This window comes from Sphaeramia orbicularis, chromosome 8, assembly GCF_902148855.1.
Source record: "Sphaeramia orbicularis chromosome 8, fSphaOr1.1, whole genome shotgun sequence".
NCBI lineage: Eukaryota > Metazoa > Chordata > Actinopteri > Kurtiformes > Apogonidae > Sphaeramia > Sphaeramia orbicularis.
Genome location: NC_043964.1, coordinates 50,341,143 through 50,360,851, shown reverse-complemented (window position 1 = coordinate 50,360,851; position 19,709 = coordinate 50,341,143). Strand labels below are relative to the sequence as shown.

Sequence of the window (19,709 nt, the reverse complement as noted above, 5' to 3'; positions counted from 1 at the left end):
CAGAGTTTATTTATTTTTTGCACAACCACAGACTAAAATGCACACATTTCTATCTTAAGCACACAAATATTTTGACAGTAACCTTACCCCATAGCGGTGGCGCCTGATTGGTCTTTTTCAAACCAGTTGAACTAGTTGCCTGTAAGACAACAATAAGGGACAACAATAGCCTGTGTGTCAGCATCCCCGCTCTGCCCTCACTACGACACATCCACGGCGGGCTGCTACTGGATGACGTAGTGTGCGTCACTGCTGCAGGCCACGCCCCTCCTCCTCCTCCTCCTCCTCCTCTCCGCCTCTGTGCAGTTCGTCCTTCTCCATCTCCGTCACGTTACAACAGCAGCTTCCCGTTCCTGCCTCCTCCTGTCAGCGAGAAACTACAACCACTCCGGTGAGTTTTATTCTTTTTCTTTAATACTAGAGCTCACGAGGGAGTACAGTTTTCTTCTTCTCCACTTCCTGTAGAGTTTGTCACACTAACTCGTCATGAAGCCAGAAAAAGTTGCGGAATAGAAAGTGGAAAGGTGTGGCCTGTGTGTTTTTCTAAAGTTTTTTCTGTAACTGTAATCCTCCCACTTCATTTTAAAGTCACTCAGTAGACTCGATGTGGACGCGGAAGTGGGCTGCCGTGATCTGTCACACCTTAAACTTCTACTTGTACCGTGTAACTGTTCCTGTTGCGTCCATTGTACCTGAACAGGAAAAGAAAGGCAGGTGATAGTGAAGTTAATGAGCCTGTGTCCTCCACGAGCCCTCTGAGGTCAGATGTCCCCGCGTGACACTTATATTCCTCACAGGATGACGTGTGACGCATTTGGAGCTCGTGCACTGTAAGACCGGATAGTTGATGTTACTTAAAAAATCTCAGGTAACTCTTTGCCTTAAAAAATGTAAGTAATGAGTCATTAAAACTTGAGTGTATTAAACTTAAATGCTTAATTTGAATGGAATTGCTATTTTAAGTACAACACACTAAATGCCAAGTTTACTTAACCTAAAATTTGTGGCAATGTCAATTGCTTTGTATAATCATTAGACTTACTATCATCAGTTCATTGGACTCAATTCCAAGTTTATTTAAATTAAAATCTTTTGCAATATATAATAAAGTGCTTTGTATAGTTAATCAACTAAATATATTATGGCATGGATGGAAGTTAGCTCAATGCTACTTGCCAGCTTAGGAAATGCTTTTAATTTGGCAAGGCATTAAATTTTCCATTGTACAAGAACAATCATAGATGAACAGTAAATCCATTTTTGGGCCTATGGCTTTGACTCATAGTGCAGCTCTACAAAAATCCAAAAACAAACACAACTAGAAGCAGTCAGAGAGCGCAGACCTCCGCCAAAATTTAATCATTTGTTCCTTGTGCCAGTATCAACATTTCCTGAAATTTTCATCCAAATCCATCCATAACTTTTTGAGTTTTCATGCACACAGACAGACAAACAGTCAAACCAACACCGACAAAAACATAAGCCTAACATAACTTAAAAGGCCAATAAACACTGACATACACACATTCAGTCCAAATTAACACCAACACCATAACCCCACTGAACCCCTGCACAGAAAAAGAACACATTTACAACAACATGCCCAATACCCACAATGCAATGCGGCGATTAAAAGGTCTGGTCATCACTAAAACTGAGTGATTTAAATCCATTCAACTTTTTTGTACTTTCGACTATGTCTACAAATTAGTAGAGTATACTTAACATTTTATAGTAATGGAATAAAACTTTAATCATTTAAGTACATTGTAATTAAAGCATTTTAGTAAATACAACTTCTGGGCTTACAGTGTGGGAAAGGAGTGAGTGGATAGAAGTTATAAACGTTGTAAATGATGTAAAAGTGGAACATAACTTACTAAAAGTCATGGGTTTTCGTGAGCATTTTTTCTCCTACCTTTACTGGAGTTTGAATGTTGAATGTATAGGCTAACGCCCCTGGGATCATACTATGTCTATTTGTTTTTTTGTTTATTTGTTTGTTTTGATGATGCCTATGTCATCATTATTTATATTTTTAGATTTTTTTTAATTTATAGTGAACGAGTGATGTACTGTATAAATGTTGGCTGTTTTATGTTTTGTTTCTGTCACCTGCCTAGGGACTGCAGATGAAAACTAGTTATTTTTACTAATTCTGGCATATTTACATAGGTATATGTTTTATACAGCTATGTTCATAGGTGTACATGGCCCCTATTAAATAAACCAATAAAATAACTAGAAAAGCACTCAGAGAGCACAGACCTCCACCAAGGCAGATCAGTGCCCCCACCCCACCCCCATCACCACCAAAATTTAATCATTTGTTCCTTGTGCCAGTATCAACATTTCCTGAAATTTTCATCCAAATCTGTCCATAACTTTTTGAGTTATCTTGCACACGGACAGATAGACAGACAGACAAACCAACACTGGCAAAAGCATAACCTCCTTGGCGGAGGTAAAAATAAAAAAATATGTATCATATGTTACAACCACCTCAAATTCCAGATTATACATCTGTGTAAATGACAGTAATGAAACATTATAGTTGTATATTGACTTATGAAGCCTTAATTTATTACATTCGATTTTTCAACAAAATATATCCATTTTTAACAGTGCCTCTGTGCTTTTTCTTCAAACTCTATAATGACAGGGAACTTCAAGCAAAAAATGAACACTGAATGAATCACAGACATTAGCAATATCAAGCATATAAACTGTAATTTCCCAGTTTGGGATAAATAAAGTACATCTATCTATCGATCTATCGATATTACATATTAATACAAACATATTATGACTGTATATCGACAGCTGAAAGATATATTTGGTGTATAATGTAACAGAAACATTTGGTGATAAGTTAACATGCTAAATCTCCAGTAAAGGTCAGAGAAAAAATGTTCACAGAAACCCTCAACTTTTAGTATGTGCCTGTAAAAGTGATTACTGGAGTCCTTCGGGGGTCATTTTGACAGTTTCCTTACCCCTGGAGACTTTTCTACCGTTAAAGGGTTAAATACATTTTGATTGTCAGTCTCAGATTTCCACATCCTGTAGTATTGTTCTTTTCCACTGTTATCTGGAGAGGTGTAAATATACACAGTCTGGTCAAAATAAAAAGTCACCACCTGAATTTAACTAACCAAAGATAAGATGTGTTTCAGCTGCAGCAAGTTCTTTCACCCTAACTGTTGCAGTGTAGCTTCTCATTTTTGAAACAACCATCATTTTGTAGAGAGCATAAAGACTGGACTGTGTTTCAGTGGAAAAAAAAAGTCATGTGGTCTGATGAGTTCAGACTGAAGGGTGCATCAGAGTGAGAGGAGAGGTGGATGATGTGATTACCCATCATGCCTAGTACCTACAGTACAAGGCTGTGGGGGCAATGCTGTCTGAGGTTGCTTCAATTAGTTAGCGCTAGGTTCAGCAGTGTTATTTGTCCTTAAACTAACGCTGCCTTCACATGCTATGGGAATTATGGAAAATACTAGTTACAAACTCGAAAATTGCACATGAACGCTCCCTCAGGTCGTATTTTCCATTGGAGAACTGGTAAAAGAATTTGATACACAAGCTGCTGAGGCAAAAAAAAAAAAACCTTTAAACTTTTCAACATGACGGAGAGCAGCGAGGGATTCATGGCAAATGATAAACAATGCTTTTATTAATGTTCTGCTGCTGTTAGGATACATGATGATTTTGCACAGTCTGTTAAAACAGAAATTTTAATGTGCGTTTGTTTTCATACGCCTTTGTGACTGAAACAATGATTATCTGGTACTAAGTCTTAGCTACATTAACTGTTTGTTGTAAACTGTATGTTTCCTAACATAGTGGTGTTTAATACCTGAGATTTGTTGACAGCTGTAATATGTGCTGTGATTTCTTTCTCTTTTCTGACTCTGTTAGGCTGTGATTTCCTAGAAAGAAATTAAATCCTCCCTTCACTTGCTATGGGAGTTATGGTAAATACTAGTTACAAACTCAAAAATTGCACATGAACGTCCCCTCACGTTGCATTCTCCACTTGAGAAACTGGGAAAAAACATTTGATACACGAGCTGCAGAGATGAAAATAGCCTTTGAACTTTTCAACATGACAGCAAGTAATGAAAGATTCATCGCAAATGATAAACAATGCTTTTATTAACATTCTGCTGCTATTAGCTGATGATTTTGCACATTTATTGCATACACAATTAGCAAAACAAAAATAATTAACAAAAAAATGCTGTAGCAGATGAATTAACACGTCCAAAACTGTTTGTCCAAAGTAGCAGGTCACCATAAATTGTGATCCATTTTTTTTATTTCACTACGACAACAAAAGCACTTCAACAAAACGCACTTATTATTTCAAATTCCCAAGTGGAAAGGTTCATCTTCCCGACAGCATGTGAAGGCAGCATAACTTGCAGATTTCAGTTTCATTGAATCCCACAAAAATGTAGGGATAGAAAGGAGTGGGGTATTAAAAAACGGCCCCTCTCCATGTCTTTTCATAAACCCTTTACAAGTGGAAGAAAGTTATGTAGAAATCTTGTGTTGTGATTTCATAAGATTACACAATCACCTCTGTCACATGACTTCCCATCGAACTAATGTGGGGCAACTCCAACATGGGTCAGTAGTAATTGAAGCCTGTGTTTTGTTCATTTGTTTCTTTCACAGTAACCATGACTCACGCCTATCCATTCCTGAGCACTGAGCAGAAGAAGGAGCTCAGTGATATCGCTCAGAGGATTGTGGCTGCAGGGAAAGGAATCCTGGCGGCAGATGAATCCACAGGTAGGACACAGTTCAGACTTGCGCAGGAGAACTGCTGTGCCATGCTTATCCTGTTAACATCAACAGCTACTGCATTCCACATCACTTATCATGACATTCAATTATAAACGTCTTTTCAACAATCCTCTTCTCCAAAACTACTGGTCAGATTAATTTCAAATGTTTTATGTAGCTTCCTTGGAACAATGTCTACAAAGTTTGTTCACATTTTTGAGAAATTTTGTTTTTAAAGGTGTCGTACATAGGATTGTGGCCAAAACTGGTACTACAATCACATTCAAAATCCTGTAGAGCGTGGTATTCCCTCCGCCTCCCCCCAGTCTAGGGGTTGCCAGATACAGCATGAGCATCTACTAGTAGCATTTCCACTAATCCTTGCCACCACACCATAAATTTCATACAAAAAAAATCATCACCAGACTTATTAGACATAAGTATAATAAGTATAGGCCAGGACAAACATCCTGCCCACTCAAATGAAAGTTTGCAAAGATTCAGGAGATAGGGCAAAGGTAAATGAGCCTTAAGTTTCACCTTTACTTCTGTGAAGTACAAGCAGCACAGATCGCTACCGTACCCACGCCCCCATAGTATTATAAGAAACTACTACCCCCCCCCCCCCCCCCCCCCCCCCCCCCCGGCCAAAACACAGACACCCCCCCTCCCATTTTGGATTACACACCGCTACATGAAGAGGTCACTTCCACAGAAAACACTGTACTACAAGGAGCTACCATGGCAAGAGACAAGTCCTACACTGGTACCCGGTCTCTTCACCAGTCCCGGACCGGCAGTCTCTTCACCAGGGCCAGGAAAAGAGACCATAGCCCGGCCCCGGGAGAAGACACCACCGCACTGAGACTGTCTGGAGACACCACGGCCCTGGCTCTCAGTGGTTCTTATTGGTGGTCAGACTAAGGCAGAGCCAGTGTCAGTCTTCAAATTCTTCTCTGCTTTCAGCCGTCTCCATGTTTCAAAATCATCTCTTATACATATCCTTGTTTTGTTTCTTTGTCACAACATATTTGGGAATAATAAGAGGCCTTTTAGGTTGATTAACGTCAGACATTTGTGATCAGAAATGTTCCGGCTGCAGCTCAGTGGGAACTGGCAACCTGGATGCTGAAAGGCTACTGACTCTGATTGGCAGACAGTTGATGGGCGGAGCATCAGACCAAAACACACAATGACAACATAAACATCATTTCGGGGCTGACACTGAGCTTTTCAAATGCAAATATTCTGGCTGGACTGCTGCTGTCAGTGATATCAGTATTTGAAATGAACATGATTCCTTAATGTCTGGTGACAGTCAAGGCTATTTTATAATTACTTACAACATAATTCCTACATACTGCACCTTTAAAATTTTTGCCGAACTTTTGAAATATTAATAATTTATCTTTTGTTATAATAGGCCATATTTTGATGGTTTATAAAAAGGAAATGCTTTGAGATATCAGTAGAGTTACTATTGAGCATTGATAGGAAGTCATATATGGACTGTCATTTAATTAGCTGTGTTCTCCTCCAGTGAAAGTACCGCCCAATTCTATTGGGAGTTTGACCTCCTACATCGAAACCACAGGACTCTAACATAGCAGCAGATTCAAGTTGTTATTGATTCTTGATAGAACATGCCGGTGAGCTACAGGGTTATTGGTCCTATTTTTTTGGTATTGTACCCTCATAGTCAAACCAAACCAATTAATCGGTCTGTCTCCAGTGCATAATTAGTATCAGAGACACACAGTTCACAACACAACACAGACCACAGGAGATTCATAGAAGACACCTGATTAACTCAGCTCACTGTTACTGAAACAGACCTGCAGCTACAGTTAGATGCTGTGGCTGAGTGGGATCCTATAAAGAAGTAATATTGTGCTTTTTTAAATGGAATTATACATTTTAAAACATTTCCCTCTGGTCTACATTAACTGTAAATGCTCTGCTTGGGTCTGAATTCTTCATTAATTCAACTCCACAAGTCCATCTTCAACCCTCGTCTAAGTAATGACACCAGAAAGGTTGTTTTGAGCACTGACCCTTTAAAGCCACTCCACACCCCACCCCCTCCAGGTTGTTGCCTATGCTTCTCTGTCCCATTCAGCTACTTATGTTTGTTAATACAACCAACAACTGAACATTTTAGGTAATCGGCTCAAAGTTTAGACATATTTTCAGTATGGACAACAACCACTGCTGCTGACAAACAATTATGTCGTACTCGGAGAAATGTTTGTCGGAAGTCTAGACCTTATATGTGCAAATGTCGTGACGTAAATAGTTATAAATGTAACAAATTAAGAAGGAATTAAAACAGGTTGTAGAAATCCACTCGATTTTTGCCAAAATGAATATAAAGATAGCTTTGCAGCACCTGGAGGGTTCAAATTCAAACTTTTTGAAATATTAGGGTCCAAATACACAAATAAATGAACCGAAGACCAATAAAAGTGGGTTTAGATAAATATAACCCCTTTAATACAACAGGGTCAAGTCACGCGGCTATGTAGGGAGTGCCCGACTACATTTTATACTGTAATTCAAAAAGTATTTAAGATAGAGACATGAATAATACACAGTTTTAAAGGTATTAACTAGTACTTGAAGCTTATAAAAAGAAACAAAAGATATAATGCCATCTTTTGCCGTAAAAATTTGAAAAACTGCATGGTTATGTAGGGAACAAAAATTAACATCTAAATTTTCCTTTTTTTTTTTTTTAACATTTTAAAAGTGCAGTTGCAAGTGTCTCCTAACTATGAAAATTTGCTGAGATGTTCTTTAAGGTGTCTATTTTGATAAACTATGGATGCATTTTTTATTTTTTAAATAAACAACCCCTGTCCTGCTGCTGTCGTTAGTTAATTTAATTAGCAGACAGGCTAGTAACAAACACATAACTACAGTATGTGTTCAGCTTATATAGCTTATACATTGGTGCAGCCCTGAAAAGGAAGTGACAAGATCAAGCAGAAGATGTTAGGCCTGTATTTAATTCCCTAGTTGGTTCCAAAAACACTTTTCTTTGGACACTTCCAGCCTGGTAAAGACCCTCTTGTTTAAAGTCCTGGTTGAAATGCTGTGTCCACCTCCACATGTCTTCCGGTACACCCAGGCAGTATGGCCAAGCGCTTCCAGGGCATCAACGTAGAGAACACAGAGGAGAACAGGAGACTTTACCGCCAGCTGCTCTTCACCGCTGACGACCGGGTGAACCCCTGCATTGGTGGCGTAATCTTCTTCCATGAGACTCTGTATCAGAAGACGGACGATGGCAAGCTCTTCCCCCAGCTGATCAAAGAGAAGGGCATAGTGGTGGGTATCAAGGTGGACAAGGGTGTAGTGCCCCTCGCTGGCACCAACGGAGAGACCACCACTCAAGGTGAGAGGTGTACTTCACTATTCTGTGGTTAGTCCAGATCCCTACTGCTTTTTATTTGACTAAATCATCCATGTCTTGAAAAGAAATAGCAAAAAACCAGACCATCACCATCAATACTTTAAAGGAACATTTAGTATTTACATGGATGTTTTCACACTACACTGCAAAAATCTAAATCTTACCAAGTATATTTTTCTCATTTCTAGTCCAAATATCTCATCACACTTAAAATAAGACATAATCACCTAAAGAGTAACTTTTCAGTGAGATATAACAACTGATTTATTAGACAATAGATCTTGAAATCTTATTTCAAGAAATATTACCAAGATAATTTTTGCTTGTTCCATTGGCAGATTTTTTTGCTTGAATTAAGCAAAAAAAAATGTTGAATTAAGAAAAACTCTTGAATTAAGCAAAAAAAAAAATCTTGAATGAAGCAAATAAAATCTGGCAAGATAATTTTCACTTAATCCACTGGCAGATTTTTTTGTTTGAATTAAGGGAAAAAAATTGAATTAAGCAAAAAAAAATCTTGAATTAAGCAAAAAAAAATCTTGAATTAAGCAAAAAAGTCTGCCTTTCTGTGTGGAGTTTGCATGTTCTCCCCGTGTCTGTGTGGGTTCTCTCCGAGTACTATGGCTTCCTCCCAACATCCAAAGACATGCACTGATAGGTTAATTAGTAAATCTAAATTGCCCATAGGTGTGAATGTGAGAGTGATCGTTTGTCTCTATATGTCAGCCCTGCATTGAACTGGCGAAATGTCCAAGATGTACCCTGCCTTCACCCATAAGTAGCTGGGATAGGCTCCAAGCGATCCCCGTGACCTTACTGAGGATAAAGCAGGTTCAGAAAATGAATGAATGAATGAATGAAATCTGCCAATGGAACAAGTGAAAATTATCTTGGTAAGATTTCTTGAAAAAAGATTTTCAGGAGCTATTGTCTAAAAATAAGTTCTTATATCTCACTTAAAATAAGACATAATCAGCTAAAGAGTAACTTGTAAGTGTGATAAGATATTTTGACTAGAAATGAGAAAAATACACTTGGTAAGATTTAGATTTTTGCACTGTAATGTTTTTATCAGTTAGACCTTATGTCTTTGTGTGTCTTTGGCAGGTCTGGATGGACTCTATGAGCGCTGTGCTCAGTATAAAAAGGATGGTGCTGATTTTGCCAAGTGGAGATGTGTGTTGAAGATTACTCCCACGACCCCATCCAACCTGGCCATCCTGGAGAATGCCAATGTTTTGGCCCGATACGCTAGTATCTGCCAAATGGTTAGTCACACACATACACCCTCTTAACATCCATTACATCACTAGCTATTCTGGGGTTAGGTTTGCAGGTGAGCCTTGGTTTAGCCACATGTTAAACACAGAAACTAGAAGATCCCTTTCAAATCAAGTCTAATATGAGCAGTTGTGTTCTCAGTTACATGTCAGTCTAATCTCTATTGTTTCTGTCATGCAGTTATATTGTGCCTCTTATCATACTGCTGGTATTAAATTTAATTAACTAGCAGCACATTGTATGACACCAAAAGTTAATAATGGATAGGATTTATTCTATTTTATGACCTCACTGATTTACACTGACTCCATTATTCATTCATCCAATCACACACTGGTGATAATCTGTACATCAGAGGATACATCTGGGCGAAGTCAAGGGAAGGTTAACATCTGGTCAAAAAAATTAAATTACAGTAATGTACGCCATGGGTTCATTTTATAAACTCTCATAAATAAACTAAATTTATTCCAAATACAGTGATATTTGACTATTATATTATTTATGTCATATTCTAGCCACACAGTGTTTAAAATTAATAAATGCATATATCTATGTAAAATACATTTGAATATAATGTTAATATTATTTGTGTTGTAAATATTGTAAAAAAAAAAAAAAAGATATATTGATAATTGAAATAAAAAATGATTAATTTAATATTTACTTTCGTTGTTCATCTGTGATGCTGCCATTTATCAAAACTCTTTCTATTTAGGTATGATCAAATATTTTTTTCCTCTAACCAATTATTTGGTTTTAAAATAGAGGGTTTAAGGTATACACTGAATACGTTTTAGGATGAAAATGTTGTAGGAACTTCACTCTTCAGAATTTCGTAATTCTTGCAAAAAATGTATGTTAATTTTTTTGTCCATCCATGACACAGTGGTTTTTAATATTTTTTATTTAAAAATATATGAAACTAAATTTTGCCCTTTGAGTGTGTTTAAGATGGCATTCAGACCTTTACAGTTATGTGTAATATTTGTCTTGAACTTGTCTGGTTCAAAAGTTATGAATCAAAAAGTAGTGGGCGGTCCATCCGTGACACCCTTGGCCTCATCCATCTCCCTCTTCAACCACCACCAAACATTCATAGGTTTTCATACACCAATGTGAGTGCCAAGGTGGGTGAAGTGTCCTCCCCAAGGAAGTGATGACCCTCTGGTTATTGGACAACCTGCTCTTTTTCCTGAGCCACAGACCCCCCCCCCCCCCCCCCCCAGGTTCATCCATATATGTTTTTTTGTTGGTTTTTTTTTTAACTGTTCCTGTGTTTCCGGACCAGCCTTTGTTTATTCCTGTTGACCTCCAACCTCCTTATTAGAGACCCAGCTTTTTGATTCCTGGTTTTTATTCAAGGGAGTACGATAGAATTGCCAAAGTTCAGCTGTGGACTGTGTTTTTTTGACAGTGGTGATGTAACTCGACATGTTACTGTGCACGAGCTCAGACTTTTCAGGTCACCACTGCCCCATCAGCCTCACTACTGCGTACACAGGCCACAACCAAAAGGAGATGTGTTTTTTGTTGTCATGACACTGATTACTGCGTTCTCTGCCATCTGCTGCTTAATGCCTTTGCCTTTGTACCCCCCCAGCATGGCATCGTGCCCATCGTGGAGCCAGAGATCCTCCCAGATGGAGACCATGACCTGCAGCGGTGCCAGTATGTCACTGAGAAGGTGAGTAATGATCAGTGTCATAATAAAACCTAATCACTGCAGCCAACGGTTCAGGTACAGGAGCAGTCTCATGACTGGACAGGTTGGTGAAATCTGCACAGCATATACAAGGATTTATTAGCTGGAGTCACTTTTCCATTGACCCTCAATTTGCGCGAATATAACTTGCACATAAAAATTTACCTAATGGAAAAATGACAATTTCACCAAAACTCTCATTTTTCGATTAAAAGTTTTGGCACTGGCAAGAGCTGGTTTTTCAGGCGTAGTGCAACTGGTATATCATGCAAAACTGCAATGAAAAGACCGTTTTCCGAAACTAGAGTCACGTGAATAAAAAAAAAAAATTGGATATTGACAGACGTTACAACAAGCAAAGAAGAAGAGTTTTAAAAGAAACGTGTCCGGGAAACTGAATAATTTTTTAATTTAGCATGGGACAGAGGGGTAGTATACAGGGTGTCCCATAAGTCTCCATACATAGGAAAAATAAACGTTTCTTGACATAAACCATTTGTATTTATATAATATGCTCTATATGACTGCCATTTTGTCGGGAACACATTTCAATGCGTGTCCTCCACTGCTGAAGAACTATAAAGAAGAAATATAAAGAAATACATGTTAGAACCATATATGTATGGAATGTATTATGTCTCCTATGTATGGAGACTTATGGGACACCCTGTATAATAATTATGAATATATCTGTAAATCAACACATTATTTAGGTTCGTCACTATGTTTATGAAATGACTTCTTATGTCATCTCGCGATAATAAATAAACAAATCATTGCATTTGTGATTTAATGGAAAAACTGACATTACGCACTTCTGTTTTTTCGACATTTAGTAAATATTGGTAAAGTTTTGTACATATGTCCAATGGAAAAGCGACTTGTGCTGTGGTGGCTATTCTATGTTAGAACACTGAAAACAAGATAATTTATAGTCTTTTTTTATTTTGAAAAAAAAAAAAAAAGGTTACTTGATTTTATATGGCAAATTTTGAATAGTAAATATATGTTGTATGTGTACAACTTAACCCTTGTGTGGTGGTCAGATTTTTATTATTCACCCAGTGTACGTGGGTGTGGTGGACCTGCTGCATCTGGGGGTTTTTAATTCAGCATAATCAAACAATTTAATGTTAAAATACTCAACAGATGTTTATTTCATCCCAATTACAAGCAACATAAAAAGCATATATGTTTAATATCTGCCATTTGCTTTTGCTAGATCACATTTATGAATTAAAGTGCTACTCATTTTTATTTATTGTTGTTTTTTTTTTAATAAAATGTAGTGTAATCATGATATGAGATGATAAAATTAATAAAAAATTAATTACTCATTTTTCTTAAAAGAAAAATGAAAACAGGTCCCATAGACCCAAACACCATACAAGGGTTAATGATATCCATTCAGTTTGACTAGTTTGACTTGGATTAAGTACAAACATAGAATCTAGTGCTCAGGAGTTTAAACATAACACAAAAAATGTCTGTCATAAAACTTTTCATGTAAAATGTAGAAACATATACTTACAAAACTACTAGTAATTCATAAAAATGAAAAAGGTGGGGATGTTGCAGCACAGGTTGAGCAGGACAATTTGTACACATGGCAAATGGCACTGCACTTCCATTAATTTAGAGTTTCTATTTTGATTTCACATCTGGCACAATCTGCCAAAATATGTCTAAATAATCTACCGCTAATGTAATTCAGACAGATTATCTTTCTAATGTCTGAACCTTACAAAATATTATTCATGTGTTTCTGAATATATGTGGAAATTTCCCAGACACTTTGGTACTGCTGTTCTGTACAGACAGCTGGCAGTAGCATCACACAGGAGATGAAACCATTAGTGGTTAAAAAAAAAGGCTTTTTGCTCTTACACGTGGCGTAGCAGTGACTTCATTAACACCACATTGGTCAGGATCTGTCAGGCATTAATGCTGTACGTTCTGTTCTCTGCCGTTACACGCACATTACAAACAGTCCTGTCCTCTGTGCTGTCAGGACACATTTATTTTTACGTAGCTAACCGTCCAAGATAAGCCACAGATCATCTGATTCTCCTAAAATCTGGTGGAAGAGTTCACTGTTATATCATTAAACTTTAATTCAACATCACCCAAGCTACAAAAACTTTAAGACTTGAAGAAAAAGAAAGTTCTTTGGCTGAGCAGTGTGTTTACACAAGTGAAATACAACTGTTAACTACACCAGCCTAAATGTATGCTGTAAACTGCATTGATTTTTGACAAAAGGGTCAGATCAAGCCAAAGTGAACATTAGTGTCAAAATTAGTTACACATCATTTCTCAAATAGGCTCATTTTTTGTAGAAAAAAAAGATATAAAGATGTTATCACTATAAAATGAAACCTAAAAAGGACTAAAATATGTAAATGAACCATTAACTTTAATAATGATATTTTTTTTCTTGCTTGTGTCAGTGATTTGTTTAATCTGTGAATCTGTAGGAACTAATTATTCAACAGTACATGAATATACAAAGGTTCTGTCCAGTCCAATTATTAGTCAAATATTCTCCGCTATTATCTGTTTATATCACCTCAGTTGTAATATGTCTGTTCAATAAAAGTTTATGATCATATGTTTACTTTTTTAGTTCTAGTAAAGTCTTTTATTCTGATACTGAACAAAGGTCCAAACTGCTGTCCCTGTGTCACAACATATGTGTTCATAAACACGTATCATTTAAACATTTTTTTCCAGTATTGATCACAATTGTAGTTTAACATCAAAGCTAAAACCCTATGTTTCATTTAGGATCCATTTATGATGAGAATAGCATTTTTTGTACATTTGTGTAAAGTGAAAAAAAGATGTTCATTTTGAGTCCCTGTGTCACGCAGAAGTAATTTAAGTATTTTTACCCCAAAATTTTATTTCTATAAATTGTAACATGTGTCATGTGAAAGTAAGTACTCAGACCTATTCATAGATGTATTAAACATGGAGATCAGTTATTTAGTTTAAACACAGAGACTATTGAACAGGACATGTGTCCCTGTTTCACTGCTTGATCTGGCCCTTGCTGAGCTTGTGATGAATTTCACCCTTGTGGCTACTTTGTAAATCACACACACACACACACACACACACACACACACACACACACACACACACGCACACACACACACACACACACACACACTGCTTTGTCTTATTAACGCTGGTTTAGCAGCTGCAAAAGCCAGAGTCCTTTTATTGATCTGACCCACTGGTTTGTGCATAGATCCATTAAAGGGGTCATATTTTGCCAAGCCCACTTTCATTAGTCTTTGGTTCATTTATTTGTGTATTTGGACCCTAATAGTTCATGCAGTTTGAATTTGAACCCTCCAGGTGCTGCAAAGCTATCTTTATATTCATTCTGGCAAAAATTGAGTGGATTTCTACATCCTGTTTTAATTCCTTCTTAATTTGTTACGTTTTATAACTAGTTACGTCACGACATTTGCACATATACTGTAAGGTTCAGACTTCAGACTTCAGACTACATTTCTCAGAGTACGACGTAATAGTTTCTCAGCAGCAGTGGCTGTTGTCCATACTGAAAATATGTCCAAACTTCGAGCAGATTACCTAAAATGTTCAGTTGTAGGTTGAACAGGGCAGAGCAGCACACCCAACAACCTGGAGGGGGCGGGGCCTGAAGTGGCTCATTTGCATTTAAAGGGACAGCGCTCCAAACCACCTTTCTGGTGTCACTAGTCAGAAATAGGGTTGAAGATGAACCTGTGGAGTTGAATTAATGAAGAATTCAGACCCAAGCAGAGCATTTACAGTTTATGTAGACCACAGGGCAATTTTTGAAAATGAAGAATTCCATTTAAAAAAAGCAAAATATCACTTCTTTAACACTTGCCTGGTGGTGAGGTGGATGTGCTAGTGCCAGACACAGACACATCTGTGTGGAAGTATAGTTCCACTGTTCACCAACTGCATGTACATCATCCTGGTGTTCTGGCTTTCATCCTATTCATATCTAATGGAGGACAGGATGAGGTTCTGTTGTCTGTTATTTGAGTCTGTGTGGTTCAGTGGAGTGTGTTTGTGTCGGTCAGGTGCTGGCTGCTGTGTACAAGGCTCTGTCTGATCACCACGTCTACCTGGAAGGGACGCTGCTCAAACCCAACATGGTGACCGCTGGACACTCCTGCCCCACAAAGTACAGCCCTCAGGAGATCGCCCTGGCAACTGTCACAGCTCTGCGTCGCGCTGTGCCCCCCGCTGTGCCAGGTGAGATGACATATCCATGTTACATGCACGTTGGCATGATTATGACGTCCTTCTAACCCTCCTTTTCATCTGCCTTCCCCTCCAGGTGTGACCTTCCTGTCTGGTGGTCAGAGCGAGGAGGAGGCCACAGTCAACCTGAACGCCATCAACCAGTGCCCCCTACACCGGCCTTGGGCCCTTACCTTTTCTTTTGGCCGGGCCTTGCAGGCGTCAGCACTCAAAGCCTGGGGAGGGAAGAAGGAGAACGGCAAGGCCTGCCAGGACGAGTACATCAAGAGAGCTCTGGTAGGACACCTGGGAACCCCTGACTTTTTCTAAATCTGCCCAAATTTACCCAATTAAAGAGTGAGTCAGTGCAATATTCAGGTCAGAGCCAAAGTTAAAATGAAAGAATTTACATGTAGTCATCCAATTAGCAGCCACATAAACAAATAAATGAGCTGGAAATGGGGTTACCAAGCACAAACCCCATAGTTTGGCAGAAACGTCTCCTTTGCTTTCATTCTAAACTACAGAAGAGCCAGATCTAGCAGTGATACATGTCCTGTTCAATAGTCTCTGTGTTTAAACTAAATAATTTATCTCCATGTTTAATACATGTATGAATAGGCCTCAGTAAGTCCTTTCACATGACACATGTTACAATTTACAGAAATAACATTTGGGGGTAAATATACTTAAATTACAGCTGCGTGACACTGGGACTCAAAATGAACATCTTTTTTTTTTTTCACTTTATGTAAATGTACAAAACACACTGTTCTCATCGTAAATGGATCCTAAATGAAACATAGAGCTTTAGCTCTGATGTTAAACTACAATTGTGATCAATATTGGATAAAAATGTGTAAATGATAAGTTTTTATGAACACAGATATGTTGTGACATGGGGACAGCAGTTTGTACCTTTGTTCAGTACCAGAATAAAAGACTGGCTGGAACTAAAACAGTACAAATATGATCATAAACTTTTATTGAACATACATATTATAACTGAAGTGATATATACAGATAATAGCAGAGAATATTTGACTAATAATTGGACTGGACAGAACCTTTCTATATTCTTGTACTGTTGAATAATTTGTTCCTACAAATTCACAAACTGAAAATATCACTGACACAAGAACAAATATTATTATTAAAGTTAATAGTCTATTTACATATTTAGTCCTTTTTAGGTTGTATTTTATAGGTTATATCTTTTTTTTTCTACAAGTGATACTGACATTTTGTAAACGGTTCCATAAAATACAGTTCTTAAACTAAAAAATGAGCCTATTTGAGAAATGACAGGTGAAATTTTAATTTTTGACACTGATGTTCACTTTCACTTGATCTGGCCCAGAAACAGATGCGCCACTGATTTGCTTCTATTCTATTTAACCCATAAAGACCCAGCACTACTATTATTTCCCAAAATTCCCAAATGACTTTTCTTTCTATTTAACCTTTCTTAAGTGATTTATCACATTTATTATACTATTATCCTCTCTATTTTGCATTTGTTTCAGTATAAATCAGGTATTTTCCTATATTTAATTTACTGATCATGTAGATGTTTGTAAAACGCTCAGATTAAAGTTGAGGGTTATTATATCAGAAACAGAAAAAACTGATGAAAAAGTGACTTTTTCAGCAAATTTCTCATAACTGAACATAAACCCAGTGTGTCCATCCACTGTCATTGATCCAACTCCATGGATTTTACTGGTGAATCAATGTTGTAGAAGATGACAGTGTTTCCATGGTAATTACAGAACCTCTGAATGTCCAAATGGGTCATATCTGATGGCCATGAAAAGATGAATAACTGTATTTTACACCAATTATTTACATGTAGTGATAGGATTAGTGGATCAGCAGGTATTAAACAATTTAGATAAGTACTGGTAGATGGTTTTGGTTGGTGGTGACTGTGCGGGTGTTTGAGGGTTAATTTAATTCAAAACCCAGTTTTCAAATATGTTATTTATGTGACAATTTATATCTTGAATGACGGAGTCCAGTGACACATTGCAGCTTTTCAAACAAAGTGTAACAGATGCAGTGGTGCCCATTAATTTGTTGATTGGTTTCGGCTGTTTTGAGTTTGGTATTTTGACACCCATTACTGGAGAAGTTTTTAAAATTTGGACTTTGAGTTTGACTGTCCAAGATGTGACAAGAATGAAACAAAAAAACAAAAAAAAAACACATGCATGAGTTTGTCTCACGGGAAAAAATCAAAATCTTACCAAACGTATTTTTCTCATTTCTAGTCAAAATATCTCATCACACTTAAAATAAGGCCTAATCACCTAAAGAGTAACTTTTCAGTGAGATATAAGAACTGATTTTTAGACAATAGATCTGGAAAATCTTATTTCAAGAAATCTTACCAAGATAATTTTTACTTGTTCCATTGGCAGATTTTTTTTTTTTGCTTAATTCAAACAAAAATATTAAATATACAGGGTGGGGAAGCAAATTTTGAGGCAGGGATTGAAAGACAGTGTATGACCAATTAGTTTATTGAAAGTCATGAGAATTTATTTGCCACAAGAAAATTTACATAATAGAAAATGTTTTTATTCTGTGTCCTCCTTCTTTCTCAATAACTGCCTTCACACGCTTCCTGAAACTTGCGCAAGTGTTCCTCAAATATCGGGGTGACAACTTCTCCCATTCTTCTTTAATAGTATCTTCCAGACTTTCTCGTAATAGTTTTGCTCATAGTCATTCTCTTCTTTCCATTATAAACAGTCTTTATGGACACTCCAACTATTTTTGAAATCTCCTTTGGTGTGACGAGTGCATTCAGCAAATCACACACTCTTTGACGTTTGCTTTCCTGATTACTCATATGGGCAAAAGTTTCTGAAAAGGTATGGATAATAGTGTTAGGTATGATTATGACATCAGTATATGTTTGGTTTCAAAACAATTGGCGTAGTGCCTGCTGAGAAAAAACAACTAAATGTTCATTGTAAATTTTGCTTCCCCACCCTGTATATTGTAAAGTGTCTTTGAGTTCTATGAAAACCGCTATACAAATAAAATGTATTATTATTATTATTATTATTATTATTATTATTATTATTATATTCAATTCAATTTTATTTGTAGAGCCCTATGTCAAAACAAGGTTGCCTCACAGGGCTTTACAGTAACCCAATATCTTGTATTAATTTGTTTTACTTGTTTTTAGAAGGGCATTTTTCCAGTGCTCACTGTCTTTTGACTTTGTGTGTCTGCAGAATAACAGTATGGCTGCGGTTGGGAAGTACGTGTCCTCTGAAAACAAGGGCGCAGCAGCTCAGGAGTCTCTGTTTGTGGCCGACCACGCCTACTGAAGTCACCTCACACCTGTAACATCCAACAGCGTACAACAGCACTAATAAGTATCAGCCGTTACCCTTGTAGTAGTGTACTTCCTGTAGATTGATTTTAGAAATGGAAAACGTTACAGTATTTGTGTTTATGCACTTAAACGCCACATAATCCAGAGAAAAACAGTTCTTTCACACTTGTTCTCAGATCTTAATAAATATGAACCTGTGCCTTCATGAAACATCTTGAACCAAATGCAAGGCCTTACAGAGAATGTTACAGTGCATATAGAATTTAAAGTGTATACACTGGAAAGACTTGGATTAAAATTACCTGCAACTATTCATGTGTTGTGTCCTTCAGTATCAGGCTGGGCTGAATGAGTGCATCACACTGTCAGACTCCACACCAGGGTACGAGTCTGCCTGGTAAAAGGAAGGTTTCCCTCACCACTGTCACCAGTCACAAATGTTTACTCCTGGAGGATTCTGTCGGGTTTCTGTAAATTGGCTTGAGAGTCTGGTTTCGACCGGCTCGATATGTAAAGTGTCATGATAAGATAACTTTTATGATTTGGCGCTATATAAATAAAATTTGACTGATTGATTGAGTGACGAGTTGACACAAGGTCTAAAACGATAAGCAAGTCAAAGCATATTTTATTGACTGCTTTATTTTTACTTTCACAACTTTGGGGTTGTAGGACCAAACTCATGAGCACTTAAAAACACTGTGTATTTCTGTTTTATTTTTATATATCCTATTGTTTTTACTTTCTTAAAATCACTCTTACAGATTCTTCATTTGTTACCAATAGACAACAATTCTCAACTGAACTGTGTATTTCTTCTGTTGGGTTTGAATTTGACAATCATTTTAAAGAAGGGTTACCTGTAAGTGATCTCTGGAGCATAGATAACAACAAGGTTATTATTGTTA

The 19,709-nt window shown here is 37.3% G+C and overlaps 1 protein-coding gene across 1 annotated transcript; it reads left to right on the top strand.

Annotated features, from left to right (window-relative positions):
• Window positions 1–282: 282 nt before the first annotated feature.
• LOC115423931 (fructose-bisphosphate aldolase A-like) lies at window positions 283–19,112 on the top strand. Its single transcript, XM_030140973.1, has 8 exons — window positions 283–391; window positions 4,684–4,800; window positions 7,925–8,191; window positions 9,317–9,477; window positions 11,094–11,177; window positions 15,284–15,458; window positions 15,544–15,743; window positions 18,698–19,112. Exons 2-8 carry the CDS (start codon window positions 4,689–4,691, stop codon window positions 18,791–18,793), a joined length of 1,095 nt encoding a protein of 364 aa, XP_029996833.1. The 5' UTR covers window positions 283–391; window positions 4,684–4,688; the 3' UTR covers window positions 18,794–19,112.
• The last annotated feature ends 597 nt before the right edge of the window (window positions 19,113–19,709 follow it).

What these genes read in the sequence shown, in the direction of transcription:
- LOC115423931 (XM_030140973.1), top strand. Translation starts at nt 4,689, where the DNA reads ATGACTCACGCCTATCCATTCCTGAGCACTGAGCAGAAGAAGGAGCTC. An exon ending in GCCAGTATGTCACTGAGAAG is followed by an intron (nt 11,178 to 15,283) that starts GTGAGTAATGAT and finishes TGTGTCGGTCAG; the next exon opens with GTGCTGGCTGCTGTGTACAA. An exon ending in TGTGCCCCCCGCTGTGCCAG is followed by an intron (nt 15,459 to 15,543) that starts GTGAGATGACAT and finishes CTTCCCCTCCAG; the next exon opens with GTGTGACCTTCCTGTCTGGT.